Source organism: Misgurnus anguillicaudatus, chromosome 25 (genome assembly GCF_027580225.2).
Source record: "Misgurnus anguillicaudatus chromosome 25, ASM2758022v2, whole genome shotgun sequence".
In the NCBI taxonomy this organism is placed as follows: domain Eukaryota; kingdom Metazoa; phylum Chordata; class Actinopteri; order Cypriniformes; family Cobitidae; genus Misgurnus; species Misgurnus anguillicaudatus.
Window position 1 is genome coordinate 149,706 of NC_073361.2, and position 21,615 is coordinate 171,320.

Genomic DNA, 21,615 nt, shown 5'->3' on the forward strand with positions numbered 1-21,615 from the left:
GGAAAATATAAGAAAATTATTCAGGATGCAATGGTCACTGTTCAGCACAGCACTTAATTTCTTCTGTGTCACTATACCCTCTATAGCAGGGATGGGCAACTTCGGTCCTGGAGGGCCGGTGTCCCGCAGAGTTTAGCTCCAACTTGCCTCAGCACACCTGCCTAATGGTGCGTTTACACCAACCGCGGTAGAGGCGTGAAGCGCGCGTGATTTCAATGTTAAGTCAATGTGCAGACGCGTTGACGCGCGTCAGGAGGTCCCGCGGCGCGGAAGAGGCGTTCAGCGCGGAGCGGAAGACGCGTTTCCGACTCATTCGCACGTGAAGCTCGCGCGAATTGAGCGTTGTGCGCAGTACGTGCGAATGGTGCTTTTGTGCATTTTGCGGTTCGCGCGACTTTGCGGCTGACTTGAAAAATTTGAACTTTGGCGGAATTTCGGGCCGCGTTAACCAATCAGGAGCCTGCCTGCTGTTGTGGTGGCTGCCCCGCCCGGAGTCACTCACTCAAGCAGTCACTCGGAGCTATATGACACAAGTTGTTATTTCTATAGAGGAGACAGGAATAAAAAGGACCTCGCTTGGAAGAGTGTCAGTAAGGACTTTGGGCAACCTGGTAAGTTGTAATACACACTTCACTTTTGAGTCACGTCACGTTTATCGACCTGCGCCGTTTATTTTCGCCCTATAGTAAGGTTACCCAATATAAACTGGTAACTCTCTTGATAAATGCACAATCAACATCAGTCATCTTGCAAACAGACACTCGCACAGCAGTTGCCCCTCCCACAAGAAGCGGATTTTGCCTCGGACGCGCGTCTACTTCGCTCTACATGCGCGAATGCATTCAAAGTGTTCAAGCGGCAAACTTGACGCGGTAGACATGATTTTGACGCCCAAAACGCGTTTGGTGTAAACTCAGCATAAAAGTTTCTAGTGTGCTTAGTATGACCTTAAAGGGCCATTTCACCGATAGGAACATTAATCTTTATGGAAAGTGAGTCATATTTGTAGTCAAAATGTAACATAAATGTAGAATTTTGTGCCTATTTGACCGAGAAAAGACAGAACCTGACTTTAGAGCACATTTGTATGAAAAACTACAACTCCCACTATGCACCACAATGCACAGCTCTGCAAGCCACTCCCATTAATCGGAACAAGGCTCAGATATGATATTGTGTACATAAATGCCATGTTAGTAAAACAAAGAAAATAGCCACCACCACTGTGTCTGACAGACACCAATCATGACTTACTTTTAAACGTGATGTTACATTGTGTTACACACAATAACACTCTGGTCTGGTGTGTAGCAAAGTCTTATTTAAACAGTAACGTGCGGTTTCAAATCCGCAGTACAAATGTCTTTTCAAGTAGTTAAAAAGGGTATGCATTTTAAATGTTTATCTAGTTTTACAAATTTTCTTTTTGTCTCTTGTTTACTGTAATTACATCTGTGTTATATTGGCCTCACTGCTCTCACAATATAGACATATAAAACACCGCTCAGATATGCTATTGTGTATATAAATGCCACCTTAGTATAACAAAGAAAATATAAACACTCACTTTAGTCAGACGTCCGTTTATCCCTGCATCCTCCTGCACACAAACGCGTCCCCTGCACAATATCTCCACAGACGAGCTGCCTCAGCTCTTGGAGCTTGTGCTCATAAGCCGAAACACGTCTTTTAAATAAGCACGCGCCCAGAAACATTAACAAAACAAATGTTCATATCCTTATCTGATCCTGAAATCTTAAACCGAAAGCACACAGCGCGAGTCTGTCCAAGCTCATATAATCCGCAGCGCGTTTGCTCTGAAGCCGAAACGCGTCTGTGAAATAAACATGTCCAAACGGGCGCAAAGTTGCTCTCTTGCCTGAAAACCTTTACCAAACGAACGTCCATATCCTTATCTGATGCAGAAATGTTATAAAGAGGGCACACAGCGAGAGAACAGGCAAGCTTCTCTACGCATTAGAGGCCGATGGTTGCGGTGTCTTGCACGGGCTCCTCTACCCAGCCGACGCCCAGACTCCGGCTTCTACTCGGGCTTCTGATTTGCCTCAGCTCTTTGCTGTATTGTGGCTCATAAAGGTGCAATGAACAGCGGATTAGAGCATCACGCTTGCGAAATCACCCTCTTCTATATCATATTGATTAACTTCCACTGTTATTGTAACATGAAGTCTGACTCGCTCCAAAACTTCTGTTTAGCTTAGCTTAGCATAAAGATGGCGGCTGATCGTTTTTTTCCGTATGTGTTCGTATATTTTCGTAAGTCCCACCCACTGATCTTTAATTGGTCTGAAGTGTGAGTGGGTCCCACCCATAGCCCCCACCTTGGAAAAATGAGGAATGAGTGTCTGTAGTCTTTCACACTCAATAGAGATACAGGATTTCCTTCTTTCAATGATGCAAAATGACGATTTTTACATCATTGAAAGAAGGAAGTGCCTCACTGAAATCAGTATTTCTCCCCTCTCAGGGGAAACTAAGGGAATGATGCACGGCCATTCAAAAACATGACTTCCATTTTTGATAAAAGCGGTATTACACTTTCACTTTGAAATTCGTCTAGAAAGGCATATTTATTAGTTAAATATTAACTCATAATTGACGAGATAACTCGTCATTGGCGGTGAATGAGTTAATTGGCTGCTGCAGGACACCGGCCCTCCAGGACTGAAGTTGCCCATCCCTGCTCTATAGTATATATGTTTCAGACCCTTTGTTTTCAATAGACAGAGCCAGAAGTTAATTCATAGTTCAGAGTGGATGTTGATGCAAGTTTTAAAGAGGATTCATATTGACAGACAAAATGGATCTTTGTGGTTGTGTACATAACAGCAGTTCTTTCTTATCTTTATTAGGGCCCCAGCAAACATAAGGTCAGTGGTCCACCGGCGGACCACCGGCGGCAAAGTTGGCGGTCCACTGGCGGATGCCGTCAGCGGCTCGCCGGAGTTTTGCCCATCGTTTTTCCAGCGGACCACCAGCGGCAGCCGCTACTTTTTCGACGGAGGTCCGCTGTCGGACCGCTGCCCCAGATAACATAAGGCCAGCGGACCAGCGGCGGTCCACCGGAGGATGCCGCCAGCGGCTCGTAGGAGTTTTACCCATCGTTTTTCCAGCGGACCACCAGCGGCAGCCGCAAAGGTCCGCTGGTTTATACTGGTAATGGTTGCTAGCTGCCCGGTCGGTCCGTGGTTCTTAATTGTTTATCACGCTAACCAAATGTCTTTCAACACAATAATAAACAATTTACATCAGCAACTGCAAATTTATTATTGTCAGTAAACAGAATAAATATTCAAATGCATATACATTTATCAGATGCATTAAAACCAACATGACTTCCAAATAAAAACAACCAGTTTACACCTTTCTGTACCCATGCAAAGTTATCCATGATTTTACCATCATTTGCAGTAACACATGGTAAATATAAAATCAACCATGGTTTCACAACAATAATAAAGAATAAACATTCTCTTACAACAGCATAGGTTTATAGTACTACATTTTAGTAACCACAAACTTTACCATGATTTAAAAATATATGGTTACCATGCTTTCACTCCAGCATTACTATAATACTACTATACTGCCCAACAAAGCCAAAGCGCAGTAACTATGCATTTGGTCAAAATTGAGGTAAAGGTTGAAATGGGCTTTGTGAGATCTGTTGTCTTGTGACAAAGTCTCCTGGTTTAATTTTGTCCCATCAGAGAAATGTGTTTGCCAAAATTGCAGTAACAAGTTTGACTGGCTGGTGTAAAACACTTTAAGAACTTTTTTCTCGATTTTAGTGTTTGCGTAGTTACTGCACTTAGAAGAAGAAACTTTTTCAACCCACTTTGTGTTGTTACAATGTCTGTAATATGTACATTAACAATATTTGGATGATGCAAAACATCATTTTGGCAGAGTATTGTGGACAAATAATAAATCAGTAAAATTAGCTAAAGAATATTTTTTTCAAATATAAACATATATTGTGTTTGTAACAATATTAAGTGGGTTGAAAATCTGTAGGGTTGCGCTTTGGTGCAGTAATTACAATATGTTACATTTGGCAGTTGTGTATGTCCATCTGTAGATGCCATCATATAATGTCTTTGTGAGTGTTTACGTCATCTGAAGTCTTCACAAGTGAGGCTGGATCCAAACAGAGCCGTAAGCTCTAGTTATCTTATGATGTGTATCCTGATGGACAAAAACAGAAAAGCAAAATGAGAAGGATTAGGATTGCTGCTGTTCATATTATTTCAAGCAAAAGCTCATTTGCGCATTTTATTATTTAATTACTGACTAACAAAGTCATAAGATGTATTTGTGTATGTGAATGCTTGTCTTAGAAGAGGTGTTTTTTTCTAGATTTAGACTGCATGGGAGAATTTAGGAGTAAAATGTGAAAAAGCCTTGCTTTTTTATTGTATTTTATTAAAGAGCAATTATGGTCCGACTCATGATTTTACATTTACTTTGGTGTGTAAGTATGTATTAGTACATGTTAACGATATGCGTAAACAATGAGTAACAATGACTTTGTATTGCGTGAGGCTGCCTGAACCTCCATGTCATTTCTGGCTTATAACAAATACCACAACAATGCCTAAAAGCTGCTGTGTGACAGGGTGTGAAGCTAACATAGCCTGGCTCCGCCCTCCTACGTGCTTCAGCTTAATTTTCATTTCGCTTCAGTACAATGTCTGGGACTGCTGTGTAGAGTTTTGTTTTCTCCTGCAAAAATCTGCAGGACCAATCAGCGAACAGAGGTCGTGCGTCAGTTTGAGTTGTAATTCAGTAATGGCAGCGGAGAGAGACGTGAGAAAAGCTATTCAGTCCGTTGTTGCAAAACTGCCGAATACACATAAGTTAAAGCCGGAGCAAGAACAATGTTTGCTAAGTTTTGTTGGTCTGATCATTCAAACTTGTTGTTTCCAGACAATTTTGGCGGATGACATACGTCACGACCACACCTTAACAATTGCCTATGGCAGATCCTGAGTGACTCTGGGCAGATCCAATAGTTTTAAACTTCAACAGAAGACCCTCCTTAACGGAAGTAACACTTTGCAATGGAGCGTGGCCAGACTCCCTGTACAAATTAAATGAATGTACGAGAGTCTGGTTGGACCAGGCTTGAGCTAACAAGCCAAAAACCCAGAAATAAGATTTTATAAGCTGTTGACACAAAAAAAATAGCGTTTCAAGGACACAAAACTGGATACAGGCAACTTGTCATAGTACTACTATAATTAGAACTATGCCCAGTTGCCCACTGTAGGGAAACATAATCAGCGATCCACTTTTGTCTCCTTAAATGCTGAGTTTTATAGCTTGGTACTAAAAACTTATTTCTGGGTTTTAGACTCTGTCACGCAGCAGCTTTCAGGCAGTTTTCATTTTTGGTTATAAGCCAGAAATGCAATATAAAGTAAATTGAGATGGTTGGATTGTTTTCCCCCGGTGGGCGTGGTTTTCAAATAATGCGCTGTCTCTATAATTGCTCCTGCTTTTACTCATGGCCTACACATTAACTCCTGTCAGCATTGCATTGTGACCGAATCTTTCAAACAGGAGCGTCACATTTCCGGCTGACGTCAGACATATTCAGGCCAATCACAACGTACATATTAGCTGGCCAATCAGGGACACAGCGCATTTCAGATCGATGAGTTCTGTACAAAATCAATGCGTTTGAGGAAGGGAGGAAATCTAAAGCTTTAAAAATGTATGTGTTTTTAACCGTACACCACGCAAACACATTGCATATTATACCAAATACACAAAATAACATTGTTTTTTACCAATGAAATTGGATGCAGTTTATAAATAAACCACAACCTTAAACCTGTAAACAGCAATCAGAGGTGGGTAGTAACGAATTACATTTACTTCGTTACATGTACTTGAGTAAATTTAAGGATAGGTACTTTTTACTCTTACTCAAGTAAATTTCTACTGAAAAAACTGTACTTTTACTTCGCTACATTCGGCCGCGTTACTGCACTACTGTCAAATGGTATTAATTAATGAATATATTTAAAAAAAAAAAAGTTTATAGAGCGTGTTCGAAAGTTTCGCGAGACAGGCTGCGTCATGCTTTAGCGCGCGCAACCGCGCGGTCACACCCTTTAGTGCGCGCGACCGCGCGTAGATGATAGGAAAAGCAAATGAGGGCGCGTGTGCGTTGTGCGAGATAACGGAGGCAGATCATGTGTGGCTTCAAGTTCGGTCTATGTTTTCACTCCAAGAGGTCAAAAAGAATAGTTTCGTAATGCGATCCATGCTTTGTTCACTAAACGAGCTGACATCTCAGCGTACAGGAATTCAAGATCCAACCTGAAGTGGTAAGTCACAGTAATGTCTATTTGAACACTATTAATGGTCATTTCACACGCTGAGTTTTTTTGCCATATGCACTGTTGTGCAAGCGATGACCAAACAAGTGTAAGTTAAACCATACAAACAGCACGTTCACATCTGCATATTTCCATATCATTTCGCCACAACTAAACAAAATGAACAGCATAATGTAAGGACGTCTTGCATTTATACACAAATCCGGACACCTCACTAATGTGTAGAAAATACATTCAAATAAAAACGGGATTGTATTTTATTTAAATCCTTCCTAAAGGATGAATGAATAAAAATAAAAGAATAAAGTTTGATTTTAAAGAAACATGTATTATATATTATAATAAATGTAGAGTTGATTTGCACAAACAGATAAGTTCCATACAGTATGAAATTCTAAAATGATAATTTTTATTAAGCTCCTGTTTATGTTCAGTAATTCCACTGTAATGGCAATGAAAATAACCTATTCATATAAAAACATGATAACAAACAGACACACACGTTCTTTTTTGTTTACTGTTTGCATATTTAAAGGCAGATACTTGCAAGTTTGTGTTGTGAACATGAAAATAAATACAGAGTTAACCGTCAGAAAAACATCTGTGTGTGTGTGTGTGTGTTTCAGATTTTTTCTAAAATGACACGTTACGTGATGTTAATTTACCCATTGCAGGACTGAGATAGGCTGCTTTACTTCTATATAAGCAGAACAATGAGACTTTTAAGGAGAGGTTTGTGAAAACCCTCCAAGTAGTCTGAAATTCAGTGCTTTTGCGCTTACTTCTCTATCAGATCGGAAGTAACGAGTAACTAACTACTTGAGTTGTTTTTTCATCTAATACTTTTTTACTCTTACTCAAGTAAATAATTAGATTGATACTTTTACTTTTACTTGAGTACATTTTTGTATAATTACTTGTACTTTTACTTGAGTACAGATTTTGGGTACTCTACCCACCTCTGACAGCAATGTATTAGTTTAAGGTTGTACTTACTAGTTATGAGATTCATAGCACCTTAGAGATGTTTTCTGACAGGTCTGCTTCGACTCTGCTGCACGGATATCAGCATGGAAAATCTACAAACATAACATGCAATTTGTCACAAAGCAATCAATATTAAAAGGATGTGAAACACTGAAAATAAAATTAAAGTATACAAAATATAACAGAATCTATGTTTTTAGGTTTACTTGTTCATTTAATATTGCTCATATGGTGCAACTCACGTTTGGATGTTAAAACCTTCCTGGAATAATTGCTATAAACGCAGAAAAATGACAAGATTCATGGTAATATGTTGTGAAAAAAGTGAGTTAATATGCTCTCAACCTGCCTGAGTTTACATCTCTGTCTGTGGCTCCCTTCAGAAAATTTTGAAATCTTCAGCTTCTCTTCTATTATAGAGGTTATTTTGATCACTCCTAAATTAAAATAACAACTTTTTGTATATATATGTTTACGATAAAACATGTGTTTGTACTACTTTCACCAAATACTCACGCTATATGAAAGTTTTTTCACCGTTTAACTGTGCAGTACATTGCATATTTTAGGCTAAACAAAGTATGTCAATAATGCATTGACAACCTGAACAAAGCTTTCACATCATCTCATCAACACACGAAGTTGCTTTTTAAAAAGCCAAAACTTAATAAACAATGCAAAAGCTATAGTCACCCTAACATTATCACTTTTGAAAAGCGTCCACATGCTATCAGACTTTCTCTAAGACAAAAAACATTTCTATGAAGTAAATATTCAACACAAGCGTTTCTGTTACGTGTCAATAATAGTTTTGTGTATTATTTGTGTATTTTGAGGGACTAAACTTACCTGAAAACAGTAAAGAAACCCGTGAAAGAGGAGCTTCGTCAGTCCCACCTCATGGTAATCCGTATTGAGAAAGAAGGCTGTTCGACTTCCTGCTTGCGGCCCCGCTGGAATTGACAGACGGATGACGTTAAACTGCCGCGAGACGAAATTACACTTCGTATGATTTCTCGAACCGTTCTCGCGGTATTTAACGTCATCCGGCTGTCGGTCCTTGCGGCGCTGCATGAAGTCGAACTAGCCAAAAAGGGCACATGTTCGGCGCGCACAGCACACGCGTCATGGCAAATTCACACATTGACATAATCACTACAACAATTTAAAATCTTCTCAAATGATTATGAAATCACAAACTCGTTTTGTTGTCTATAAATGTCCAAATTACCACGCCTGCACGTGGACTATATTGTATTAAACACTATCTCTCATTTTTTATTCTATCCTTAAAATTCTTTTAAACTGAAATATTAAAAAATATGTATGCATTTCGTTAAATAAGCCCTATATGCAGTCTCATATTGTTTTTCATGTATTTTCTTAAGATTTTTATAATTCTTAGTTTCAGTAGAAACCTAGCAGTTTGGCACTGGTGTACCAACGGTGGTCCAGCAGGGGCAAGCCGCTGGTGGCTTGCCACCCAAGAAACGCCAGCAGACAAACAGCTTTTTTACGTTGGTCGGTTTGCCGAAGGTGCCCCGACGGTGGTCCGACCGCGTCAAGCCGCTGACTTCGTGCCACCCAAAAACCGCTGGCGGACCGCCAGGTCATTGTTTGCTGGGGCGGTTTGCCACTGGTGTACCAACGGTGGTCCAGCAGGGGCAAGCCGCTGGTGGCTTGCCACCCAAGAAATGCCAGCAGACAGACAGCTTTTTTACGTTGGTCGGTTTGCCGAAAGTGCCCCGACGGTGGTCCGACCGCGTCAAGCCGCTGACTTCGTGCCACCCAAAAACCGCCGGCGGACCGCCAGGTCATTGTTTGCTGGGGCTGTGACAGTGATAGTATTTTACCACCGCGATGGTAATGCACCAATTCATGCATACATATATTTTGAAATATAAAAATGTAAACAAAGATCAGATATGATGTTTCTTAACAAACGTGTGTGTTCATAGGCGGCAATGTCTTTTTCTGCCGGTGGGTGCTCATCACAACCTCAAGCTTTACTTAGCAACTAGGGTTAATCGCACGTGATTGTCACGCGCATCTCGTCATTAAAGCTGGTTTCTTGATAAGTAATAAATCGCCATCAGCTGCTTTTAGATGGAGCGCCATTTACTACACAGAGCCGTAGTTCACTGACAAAAGGGGAATAATCGCATTCATAATCGGCAATGATTTCCCCTTTTATCAGTAAACCACGGCTCCGTGCAGCAAACGGCACCCCATCCGAAAGCAGCCGATGCCGATCCACTACCAATCAAGGAACCGGCTTCACCGACGAGATGCGCGTGACAATCGTGCGCGATCAATCGTGCAGCCAGAGCCATTTGAGCTTAGCTGGCGACTGACGTGTTCCTGTGGGCGGAGGTTAGTCAATGCTCGTCATTCAACCAGGAAGTAGAGGGCTGTAGTACAAACTGGCTGTTCGCTGTAGGGTTTGAAAGGGCAACATATCGCTTGGCAGTGAACTTAGAGCATAAATAATACCTTAGCTCAAACAACAACATTAAACACGAACTAAAGTTGCGATCAGGAAAAACAGTACCTTTAAAGGGATAGTTCGGACAAAACTGACACTAAACCCATGATCCACTCACCCCGAAGCCATCCGAGATGCACACGTCCACCATCCCCCAGACGATGACACTCCCAGTCATTCTAGAAAATGTCCTAGATCCCCCAGCCAATCAAATGTGAAGCCACGGGCCCCACGACCCCCAAGTCCAAAAAGTGTGCATCCATCCCTCACAAAACAAATCCAAATGGCTCCACGATGACAAACAAAGTCCCTCCGAGGGCAATCCGTGCAGTTTCGTTGTAGAAATATCCACATTTAAAACTTTATAAACCAAAATAATTGCATCCGGTAATGCCGCCATCTTAGTCGCGTCTGCATTCAAGATCAGAGCTTTACGCAGCGTACGGGGGTTACACTGCTGCTGCTCTGTGCCCTGGCCCTCCGAATTTGTCATACATCACTGAGAAAAGTGCGTACACTACGCTAATAGTCTCTCCTGAATACAGAGGAGTCTTAAGATTGCAGCGCCACCGGAAGGCAGCCATTCTGGCCTACAAAGTCTAAATATGGATAGTTCCACAACAGCACCGCGCGGACCACCATCAGAAGACCTTTATTTATCATCCTGGAGCTGTCTGGATTTATTTTGTGAAGGATGGATGCACATTTTTTGGACTTGAAGGTTGTGGACCCTGTAACTTCACATTTAATTAACTGAAAGATCTAAAACATTTTCTAAAATAACTGAAAATGTGTTTGTCTGAAAAACGATGGACATATGCATCTCGGACAGCTTGAGGGTGAGTAAATCATGGGTTTAATATCATTTTTGGCCAAACTATCCCTTTAATGTGAATAAGCTGAGCATATGTGCTTTGCCATTTCGCTGGGTGCTTGAGCCAAGCTTCTGAGCACCCACGGGATTGGCGCCTATGTGTGTGTTTATTGTAGCACTTCAATCCATGAAACAAAAAGTGAGAAACCTTATTGGGGTTATTATGTTTCCAGCAGCACTAAAAACATGTTGTGATGGTGTACGGGTAGCGCAGATTAATACTTTTTGAAACCTTCCCTGCTGAAAAAACAGCATCAAACCAGCATGGACCACCATGGGAATTATGCTGGTCTATGCTGGTTTGATGCTGGTTTAGCTGGTGGTCACCAGCATACCAGCACCAAAACAGAACATACGCTGCTCTGGCTGGTATGACCAGCATGGGATGCTGGTTCTAATGCTGGTTTGGTGCTGGTTGAGCAGGTGCTAATGCTGGGGCTGATGCTGGTTTGGTGCTGGTTTAGCTGGTGTTCACTAGCAAACCAGCACCAAAACACAACATATGCTGGTCTTGCTGGTATGCTGTTTTTTTCAGCAGGGTTGAGTGACCAAGAAAGAATATTTTCCCTTTGTTCTGCTCCCAAGCCACCGGGTCATCACTGATATCAGTTGCAAATAGCGCTCTTACTCTGAATCTGCTGGCTGTTTGCGTTCACACAAACTTGAAGATATCTTGCTTGGGTAGATTGTACTTTATATTTTTTCATAGTTTGTGACGTGCAAGCAACCGCAGGCCGCACTATACCACCACAGTGGTTATGAGAAATGTCACAGCCCTAATCTTTATGTATTATGGGTCTTATCATCACTTTTGAAATGATGGCTATGCCCATGAGTTATAAAATAAAAGTTACCACCAACCATTGTAATCCAAGCTACCATGTTGTAATGGAACCTTACAATATATTTTGTACTTGTTTTGGATTGTATTCAGATCAAATTCTAGTTATCCTAATAATTAAGATGCAGTGTTTTGTATTTCACAATTTTTCTTTTTAAAAGGGGCTTTGTTTTGTTTTTTTATTTTATTATGTGTTTTATGTTGTAGGCAGATCACCGTGCAACTTGGTGAAGTCATGTGTCTTTCCAGATGCCCAAATCTGTACCCCTCAAAACGTAAGGAAATAATATTGTCCCATGACAAAAAAAGGAAACATTCTTAATTTTTTTAATAGTTGTACTTGGGCCACAGTTTTTTGTATGTTTTTGTACTAATGAAATATGTTTTTTTTTTCAGAACATTATTAAATGCCATGATAGCCAAGATGGGCCTGAAGAGGAGATTTGGGAAGATGCTGTTTCATAAGTCTTTGCTTTGCCAGATTTTCTGTGGTTAGTTTGTAAAATGTATATTAAAAATAGGACAAGAACATCTCCTAATCAAAATTTTTTGATCAGGTTGGGGTGTCTGCCTTGATGCCTTGCTGGTCTGGTTTGAGTTTGAAGTCTCTCACAGACAGTCCAGAAGGTCTGGAGTCCATCTTAGCTTTAAGTGACTGAACAAGAGGCTGTTTGACCCACAGGTAAGGTAAACAGTCAATGTTTGCATTGCTTAGCATCTCAATTGGGGGGGGGGTGAACATATAAAGTCAATATCACCCAAGTATTCAGACCCTTTACTCAGTACTTAGTTAACTCACCTTTTGAAGCAGCAGTTACATCCTCAGGTCTTTTTGGGTAGGACACAGCAAACTTTGCAACACCTGGATTTGTTTGGAACCAAACCTTTCAGAAGCACCATTCACTTCCATAGTATTCTTTTATCCTGCTATGGAAGTCAATGGTGCTTCTGGTCAGTTTGGCTACAGACATTCCTCAAAATATCTTTGTGTTCATCAGAACCCTTTAAAGGACAAGTTCGGTATTTTACACCCAAAGCCCTGTTCTCAGACCGTTCACGACGAAATGGAACAGCCCCGACCGAAATTTCAACACATGCGGCTGCCCCGAGAATCCTCGGGTGTTCGTTGCCTCACCTCCCACCTCTACAATGTGCACACAGGTGCACAGGAACAATCCCTCCCAAAATGCATCAAACCTTCGCCCACAAAGACGTGAAACTCACCGAGCGGCCAGGGGCGTTCACCGACATGTTCACACAAAAATCGCTGCGAAAGATGCTTTCCAACAGGTGTTTTAGCATTCGTTGTTAACTTGTGGACCTATTTTTCCAAACGCCCTACACCCGTACATTCTTCCAGTTGGTGGCGATACTCCTTTGCCAATTGCAAGAATATAAACAAAGTTCCCGGCGCGGAGTAATACCGTACCTCATAGCACATCTAATACAAGTCAATGGAGTTGGACAAAAACTACGATAAAACCTGTTGGAATTTTGCGATCTCTGTGTGAGCACACCAGCGAACACCCCTGACCACTCGGTGAGTTTCACGTCTTTGTAAACAAAAGTTAAATGCATTCTAGGAAGGACCGCTCCTGTGCACCCACACACACACTATAGAGGTGGAGGTGACACAAGAAACACCCGAAAATTCATGGGCCAGCACCACACGTCCAAATTCAGTCAAAACCGCTCCACTCCACCACAAACAATTTGAAAACAGGGCTTCAAGTGCAAAATAATACCAAACTTGTAGAAACATTAAGACCAATAGGAGACACCTGAGCTAAATTTCAGGTATTGTTGCAAAGGGTCTAATGATATTTGCAAACGTTTCAAAAAATCAATTTATGAGGAAAAATGTAAACAATTGCAGTATCATGCAACAACACAACAAAATTGAAAAGTGAAGGGGGTCTTAATACTTTCTGAATGCACCGTAGATGATCTTAATTAAAGCTCATTGTCACATTTGTAAACACAACAGCTTTCTTCCTTCATCAGACAGCTATGCTGTTTCTAGTCAGACCATTAAAGAACACATATCTTGCCTTAATATGCAATAACTTTTTTATACATGGGCTAAAAAAACAGCATTTTTGACAATGACATAACAACATGTGGTTTGTTTTTCCTCTTTAGATGCTGTCATCATATTGTTAGTGCATGAGCCAGAATGGATGGGTGGTGGTGGCCATAAGAAGACTGTCAACTAAACCAACAACAAAATTCATATTTGCAGTAATAAAATAAGAAAACAAAAACATGTTTAAAAGTCATTTTATTTATGATTTTATTCTATATTTGGAATATTCCACTTTTGCACTACTAAGTGGAAACTGTTTGAAAGAGTGTGTTTTTATCCATAAAAGATAAATTTCGACGGTGAATCAACGTTGAAATGCCGGCTGGGATATCAAAATAGCATTAAAATGACATCAACATCATAACATCCTGATGTCAAATAGATGTAAAATTGACATCAAAATGACATCAGCAGAGGTCAAAATCTTGACATCAAATTGACATCAACACTTTGACGTCAAAATGACTTTCATTTTTGACCTATTCTGTGACGTAATTTTGACGTCGATGTTTGATGTCAAATTGATGTTAAATTGACATCAAATGCTGGCTGGGATGGCTATACATACTTTAATACTTTGTTTCTAGACTTCTATTAAGTTTTTTCAACATGGGCACCATTTTTACCTCTCTCTCTATCTCTCATCTCTACAGTAATGTCAAATGATCCTGCGCGAATGCGCGTTCTTGAGGTTCTGAGTGAGACACGGAGCTGCGTCTGAGCACATGATGACAAAAACGAGCAACGCGTCTTTAAATGAGCGGTTAAAACCCGGTTTCGTCGTGGGTACCCTGCACGCACGAGTGTGAAGCCTATGAATGAAAACACGTCAATAGGCAACAATTGACAGCCGGGTGACGTCAAACTACCGCGAGAGTGATCCGCGAAATCATACGTAGGAGTTCGCTATTAAATCGCTCTCGCGAAACTTTGACGTCATCCGGCTGCCGGTTCTTGTGGCGCCGCATGAAGTCAAACAAGCCTATTCTCTTCAGTTCACACGCACCAGTGCAGCGTGTACACTGGCGCGGAGCAGAGCGAGACATTGACGCCGGATTTTAAACCCTGCATATGTATCCGAGTCCTGATCGGGAGGTAACGTCCGATTCCGATCGAGTCTGAAACCACGTGATCTGGCCCGATTTCCGATCACGTGATCGGATCGGGACATCCCTAGTTAGTAGCCTTATTTTTTTAGGTTGAATTACACAGAATTTATGATAAATTAATTTATTTTATAAAATGTAATAAAACTGGGCCCTTCTGGTACCATCTCACGGCCCCCAGTTTAAGAACCACTGCTTTAAAATATTCATATTATTAAGTTTTTAGTTATTCAAAATATATAAATCATGGTGAGAATATTTCTATTTGTTATTTTCAAATTTTCTCTTCAGGTCAGAACAAAGTGTCGTCTTCTGCTTCTCCCTGCCAGGGCGACAACCTCAGGAAATTAACTGGACTCACACAAGTATCAAACTCCAGTGAACTCAGTGAACCTGTAAGAGACCCTGTCCCCTCAAAAGCATATGTGTGGAGAGAGTCAAAGGGTGGTGCATATGGATCTTCATCTGCCTCAGCCAGCCGGTCAAACATAAACTGTTGGAAGACATCATCCTCTGGTCCAATAAGACGAGAGTGACACAGAGACATACGGATGCTGGCAGCGACATCCTTTCTGCAAAGCCTGTGCTCTCGCTGCCGTGGATGTGGCCTTAGGGAAACATTTTGGCAGGACACTGTCTCAGGGAGGGCAAAACCCATAACTTTGTCTGAGAACTCTTCTGTCTCCAGCTCTTCCATAGCTAGTTTCTTCTTACATAACATCTTGTGTTTTTGCATAGCTAGCATTACTGTTGAGAGCACTGTGGGACAAGCCAAAGTGAGAAGTAGTTTTAGTATACTTTTAAATAGATCAAGTAGATTTTACATATAGCACATAATACAAAATGCATTACATTTATTTAATACATTAAAGGGGGGGGGGTAACAGTATTTCATGCATTCTGACTTTTTAACATAGTGTAAGAGTTGGATCCCTCATGCTAAACATTGGCAAAGTTTTTAAAAAGTTGAACATGTGACAGAGTATTTCTGTGCCAAATGCACTTCGCCAGGGTTCGTACAAGTTCCGGAAATGTTTTTTTTTCCGAACATGGCTACATCTTACGTAGCATGGGTAGACCTTTCATTTCTTTTATGGTCACTTCCCCCAGAAAAGCATGCCCACATGTCAATCAGTGATAAAGCAAGAGCTAGAAGTCACAGGCTCACTTCACGTGACAGGGGGTCAGGGTTTTCCGGAAACAATCACTAAAGCTAATCTGTCTTTCATAAATCTGATCAAACTAAAGACTCTTCGGTGATATGAAGGATTGCTCAAGAATAACATGAAATAAGCAGAAACAGTGTGTGTTATGGGATCTTTAAATTAAATTCTATGAAACGTTTAAATGTCTTATGCCTTGTTGCATTTTAGGTAATTTTATCTTGTTTTAAAATACATGACAACCAACCATCAGCAAAAGAAATAAATAATCAACAGGAATGCCAAAAAATCCTTTAGCTTCTTTTCATTCCTATGAGCCTGTTTACATCTGGTATTAAAGAGCACCTATTATGAGATACACGTTTTTAAACATCCTTTTGTGTGTAAGTGTGTATTAGTACATGCTAATGATATTCAAAAAGTACATACTGTACCTCAAAGAAAACGATGACGCAAGTTATCGTCTCTAACGTTCGAGGACTACAAAAAACACTCGGATTGTAGGCAACAGTTTACTTCCTGGGATTAGTGACGTAGAGAAGACCAATATTATCATAGTTCAGCCCTCTCTGCTTGGGTACGCCCTCAAAGACGGGGGTGGAGAGCGCTGAGTCAGAAGAGAGCTAAAATGGCGGAGGTTGGGAGTCCCTGCTTTGACCCTGTTTGCAAACTCTTGTTTCATCATTTAAGCGATTAAATCTCTCGAGTAGACGCTGTCTCTTTAGATGCAAGGGCAAAATAGCACTTTATGGACTTACACAGAGGACATCATGTTTAATACGGTTCCGGAAAAATCCAGTCAGAAGTTGTTCACGGAGTTTTCACAATAACTGCTTCTTATGAACCGAAGCTGGATTTGCGCGACGTTTCCTCCTGAAAGTTGGATTACCGTGCACTTCTGGATCACAGGCTGTAAGTATTCATGTTTATTATTTGCCTTTACTGTAAGTTACGTTACCGGTAACCGGAGCTTAACATTATGTGCTTGTAGAGCTCAGATATCTATGTGTAGAGCTAGGCTTGCAAGCTAATTGTTTTGTGTTGTAATAATGTATTTCATAAACAACGTAACGTTACCATATTTACACACGTGTATGTTGAATTATGCAGACTATCGTTTTTATCGATGTTTATTTAGACGTTTTTACAAACTTGCTAAGCTGTTCCAGCTAAACTGTTACCGGTAAAGTTTGTTCTCGTGATCAAACTCAAGAAACTCTAAGTACAGATGATTTGTTTAACGTTATATGTATTTTACTGTTGTTTGTACTTGAAGCTTTCTTAGATTTTGAAACGAAGTAAACACGTAATGTGTGTTGCTAATGTTGGGCCATGTAATACATTAACGTTTTAATGAATAGTCTAACGATTTATAATCGTTGTACTTTATTGTTATAATATGTCTTTTTGACTGAATACATGTTTGTTTTATTTGTCTATGTTCAACTTCAAACTAACTTTATAGCAGATCAAGTGTTTTGAGATGATGTGGCTTCAGATCACAAAATGAAACAGATAATACAATCTTTCTTTTTGGTATTCTGCACAGTGCTAAAGTTGCATTATAATAAATAAATATAACGTTACTGTATTATGAAAATACCCAACATGACCGGAACAACACAGATATACCATATATAATCCTAATTAGGTTTATTGTCTTCTTGTTTTATCCATCAGAACATCTTTATTTGCATGTTATTAGCAGCATGGTAGATAAATGCCCTTAAAAGTGTAACCTCTGAACCGGATCAAAGCGTTCTTCGTGAGTCAATTCTAAAGTGTCTCTGCGCGATGGTGCACGAGGGCGCCCTCAGGCTTTACGTATGAATGAACAGACTCGTGTAAAGGTCAGTTCCACAGTGGCTCATATCACCACGTTTGGAATAAAAATGGAATAATTATTTCTCCTTTCTTTAGAAATTAGAAGTAAACATATAAAATCAATCAATATGTTTCCAAACATGCATGCCTTTGAACCAGAAGCTCCGAGGAATGTTGTTTTGTGAAGTGCTTTCATTACGACTGCGGGTCTCAGGCTGCACTCGCGATGATTTTTGATCAGTAAGAGCTTTTAACTACATGTTAACATGAACCTAATAATTAACTGAGCTTATAAAGCATTCATGTAAAGCATTACCATTAAATCAAAGATAAGTTCCATCTTTACAATTTAGAGATGGACATGGTCTTAGATTTCATTGCACTAGATGAATTTCTCCAAATTAATAACACAAGGACATAACGTACATTGGCCTTTGATGAAAACATTACAGAAAGTATGAGAACATTTTCAGAAAGCAGCTAAAAATCTAGTTTTATGAATTAGTTAAGCTAACTCACATGCACAAACCTTACAGTAGCAGCATGTAGGATAAATGTATATTCTCCCTGTTAGCTTACCTGCTGCCCTGCTGCTTGTGACGCTTGTGTAGCTATTTTTGAAGACTCGCGGCTACTGCTACGTAGTGCGTGCTGCAAATAAAACTCCGCCTACCGCCCCACCTCCGCCAAAGGATAAAACATTATATTATTTTTTGTATTATTAATGTTAGTGGCAGTTGTATATAGACGCGTATTGTTATTCATAATAATATTTATAATAATAATCATTATTATTTACTATTACTGGAGAGGGGCACGGCCCCTCCCCTGTGCACGCCACTGTTGTTGTATATAGTAAGAGTGTTCAGATCATGTACGTTGCTCACTATAGCTGTGGTTTTGTGGTTGTATTACAGAGATGTTTGTTTATAACACGTTACGTAGACGTACTAGAGCATGTGAGCGGAGCGTAGCGAGGAGCGAGCGAGGAGCGGAGTGTGCTAAATATAGTCAGAGCGCAGAGCGGAATGTTTTACGGGACTTCCGGTTGGAGTCGAACACACCTTGAGCATCGTGCATCAGAGCTCCGTCGAGTTCATCATCCAAATCCTATTTTCTGACTATCTTGTTCCTATTTATATAATATAACACAGTGGTTCTCAAACTGGGGGCCGGGACCCCCAGGGGGGCCGCGAGATGGTGCCAGGGGGGTCCCAGTTTTATAAAATTTTATAAAATACATGAATTTATCATGAATTCTATGTATTTAAACCAAAAAAATATATAAGGCTACTAAACAACAGCACTACTTTGAATAATTTTATATGTTTTGTTTAGGTAAAATGTTACATTTTAGAACAAATTTGTAATAAATTTTCTTTGTGGGGGGGGCGCGAAGAAATGCACTGTACACAAGGGGGGCCGCACGCTGAAAAAGTTTGAGAACCACTGATATAACATATTAGTTTATCTCAAGAATACTTAACCGTGACGACTATTGAGCAGTACTACCACGTGGAACGATTTATCACTAATAAACACCCAGTGTTAGCATATAGCCTGCTAGCATCAACAAACGGTGCCGGCTTTAGCTACCATTTGCCGATCTAATGGCTCATCCGATGTATGCTATTCAGACCTGTCCTCACCTGAGCGGGAAGCTGTGGAGCAGTTGATACCCGGTTATCGCAGATCCTACGCGACGTACAGCGCCCAGTTCACCCAGGCTCCAGACATCCACAAGCGATCGAGGCGCGCAAAAAGCGAACACCCTACGCAGTGCAGCTTCACGGACCGCGCTCGAAGGAACGGAGACGCCATCGCCCAGCATGAAAGCGATCGGGAAGCCGTGGAGGAGCTGCTGCCCGGCCTTCGCAGATTTAGCGTGCCTCACATCACCCTGGCTACAGACGTCCGCAGGCGACCGGGGTGTGCTGCGAGCGAGCTTCCCTCCGCTTGTTATTGTAGCCTGCATTACTTGCCACATGTACAGTTTAGCTTCTTCCATCAGCATAGAGGGGTTTACTTGTGCTAAGTGTATTGAAGTAGTAAGGCTAACGGAGAAGATTGCAGAACTAGAAGCGCGCATCCAAACGCTAGTTGATGACAGTAATACCGCTAATGCCGCTAATGCTACAAACGCTAATACCGCTAATGCTACAAACACTGTTTCGGGTGCGCCTAGTGTTAAACGTAATACACATAGCTCGGTTCTGGCATCTGAGTCAAGGCGGCCGACTAACTGGGTGACTGTCAGGCGGCACAGTCGTATCCGGTGCCCACCCAAGACCCCCCCGGTAATTTCCAACAGGTTCGATATTCTAAGCAATACACCGACTGTGACGTCTGTTAAAAGTGCCTTGGGTGTTTTGAGATTCGATACTTAGGAACGCGAACATTGATGCACCAGCCATCATAGTCAATTGTATACCGGGAGCCAGGTCTTCAGACAATAGATCAAAGCTTAAAGTGCTGGCTAATGCTAAGCGTAAGTTTTCTAAAATTGTTATTCACGCCGGCACGAATGACACCAGACTCTACCAGTCGGAGATCACCAAAGATAATATTAAAGAGATATGTGAAATTGCTAAAACAATGTCAGACAATGTAATATGCTCTGGTCCCCTCCCCGCCTACCGTGGGGATGAAACTTACAGTAGATTATTGTCTCTTCACGACTGGATGTCAAAATGGTGCTCTCAGCATAACGTAGGGTTTATTGACAACTGGAAGCTTTTCCGGGGGAGTCCTGACCTGCTAAAGAGATGGCCTCCATCCGTCTCAGGAAGGACGGGCGATTCTCTCTATAAAACTGACAAATAGTCTTATAATACAGTCTGACTATCCAGGGTACAGGTCAGGAAACAGACGGATCGGCTTAACCGTCCGTCTGTTAGCTGCCGTGATATGTCAAGATCACTTATATCCCAGCACTTCGAGTCAATCTTACCAGAATATCAACACATTTCAACTGTATCTGTTCCCCGAACAAATAAATACAGAGCACCGATTGCCACATCTGGTACAAATCTGACTAATATAAAATTAGAAAACAATACATTAACAGATGAACCTCGAATGTTAAAATTCTGCCTTCTTAACATTAGATCGCTTACCAATAAAGAACCTATTGTCAATGAAATAATTACAGACCAAAACTTAGATGCACTCTGTTTAACAGAAACCTGGCTTAAAGCAGACGACTACATTAGTTTAAATGAATCCACCCCACAAGACTATTATTATAAACACGAACCTCGATTAAAGGGGAGAGAGGGTGGTGGAGCTACAATATACAACAACATTTTTAAAGTAAACCAAAAATCTGAACTAAAATTTAAATCATTTGAACTAATGTTGTTAAATATGGAAATAACTAATCGTAACCACAAACAGCTCTCTTTTGCCTTAGCTACAATCTATAGACCTCCGGGCCACCATGCAGATTTCCTTAAAGAAATAGCAGATTTCCTGTCTGAGCTTGTAGTCACTGTTTATCTACAGTGACTACAAGCTCAGACAGGAAATCTGCTATTTCTTTAAGGAAATCTGCATGGATAGCTCTTAACGTTGGTGATTTTAATATTCATTTGGATAACCCAAAAGATGCATTAGGATGTGCGTTTATGGATGTTCTAAATTCTCTCAATATTAGACAAAACGTGACAGCGCCAACGCATACTCGTAAGCACACATTAGACTTAATTCTGTCACTCAGACTCAATATTAATGACATCAAAATATCACCTCAGAGTGATGCAATTTCTGACCATTACCTTGTGTCATACACTGTACTTCTAGATAGGATCACTCAATCCACAACATGCTACAGATTAGCCAGAACAATAATTTCCACCACTAAAGATAGCTTTATTAGC

At 40.8% G+C, this 21,615-nt stretch overlaps 1 protein-coding gene and 1 long non-coding RNA gene across 5 annotated transcripts in view; both read right to left on the reverse strand.

Annotated features, from left to right (window-relative positions):
• Positions 1-3,263: 3,263 nt before the first annotated feature.
• LOC129441527 (uncharacterized) lies at positions 3,264-8,333 on the reverse strand. Its single transcript, XR_012368044.1, has 3 exons — positions 8,208-8,333; positions 7,368-7,450; positions 3,264-4,209 (listed from the first exon to the last, which is right to left on the reverse strand). It is a non-coding gene; the product is annotated as an uncharacterized lncRNA (long non-coding RNA).
• A 4,957-nt stretch (positions 8,334-13,290) lies between these two features.
• Positions 13,291-21,615, reverse strand: part of cdh19 (cadherin 19, type 2) — a 177,317-nt gene continuing 168,992 nt past the window's right edge. For 2 of the 4 annotated variants that reach the window (XM_055182378.2, XM_055182377.2), the window contains exon 12: positions 13,291-15,509. In XM_055182378.2, coding sequence (XP_055038353.2) covers positions 15,043-15,509 — 467 coding nt within the window. In that variant the 3' untranslated portion in view covers positions 13,291-15,042. The remainder of the gene's footprint in view (positions 15,510-21,615) is intronic. The other 2 variants (XM_055182376.2, XM_055182379.2) reach the window with 2 other exon arrangements.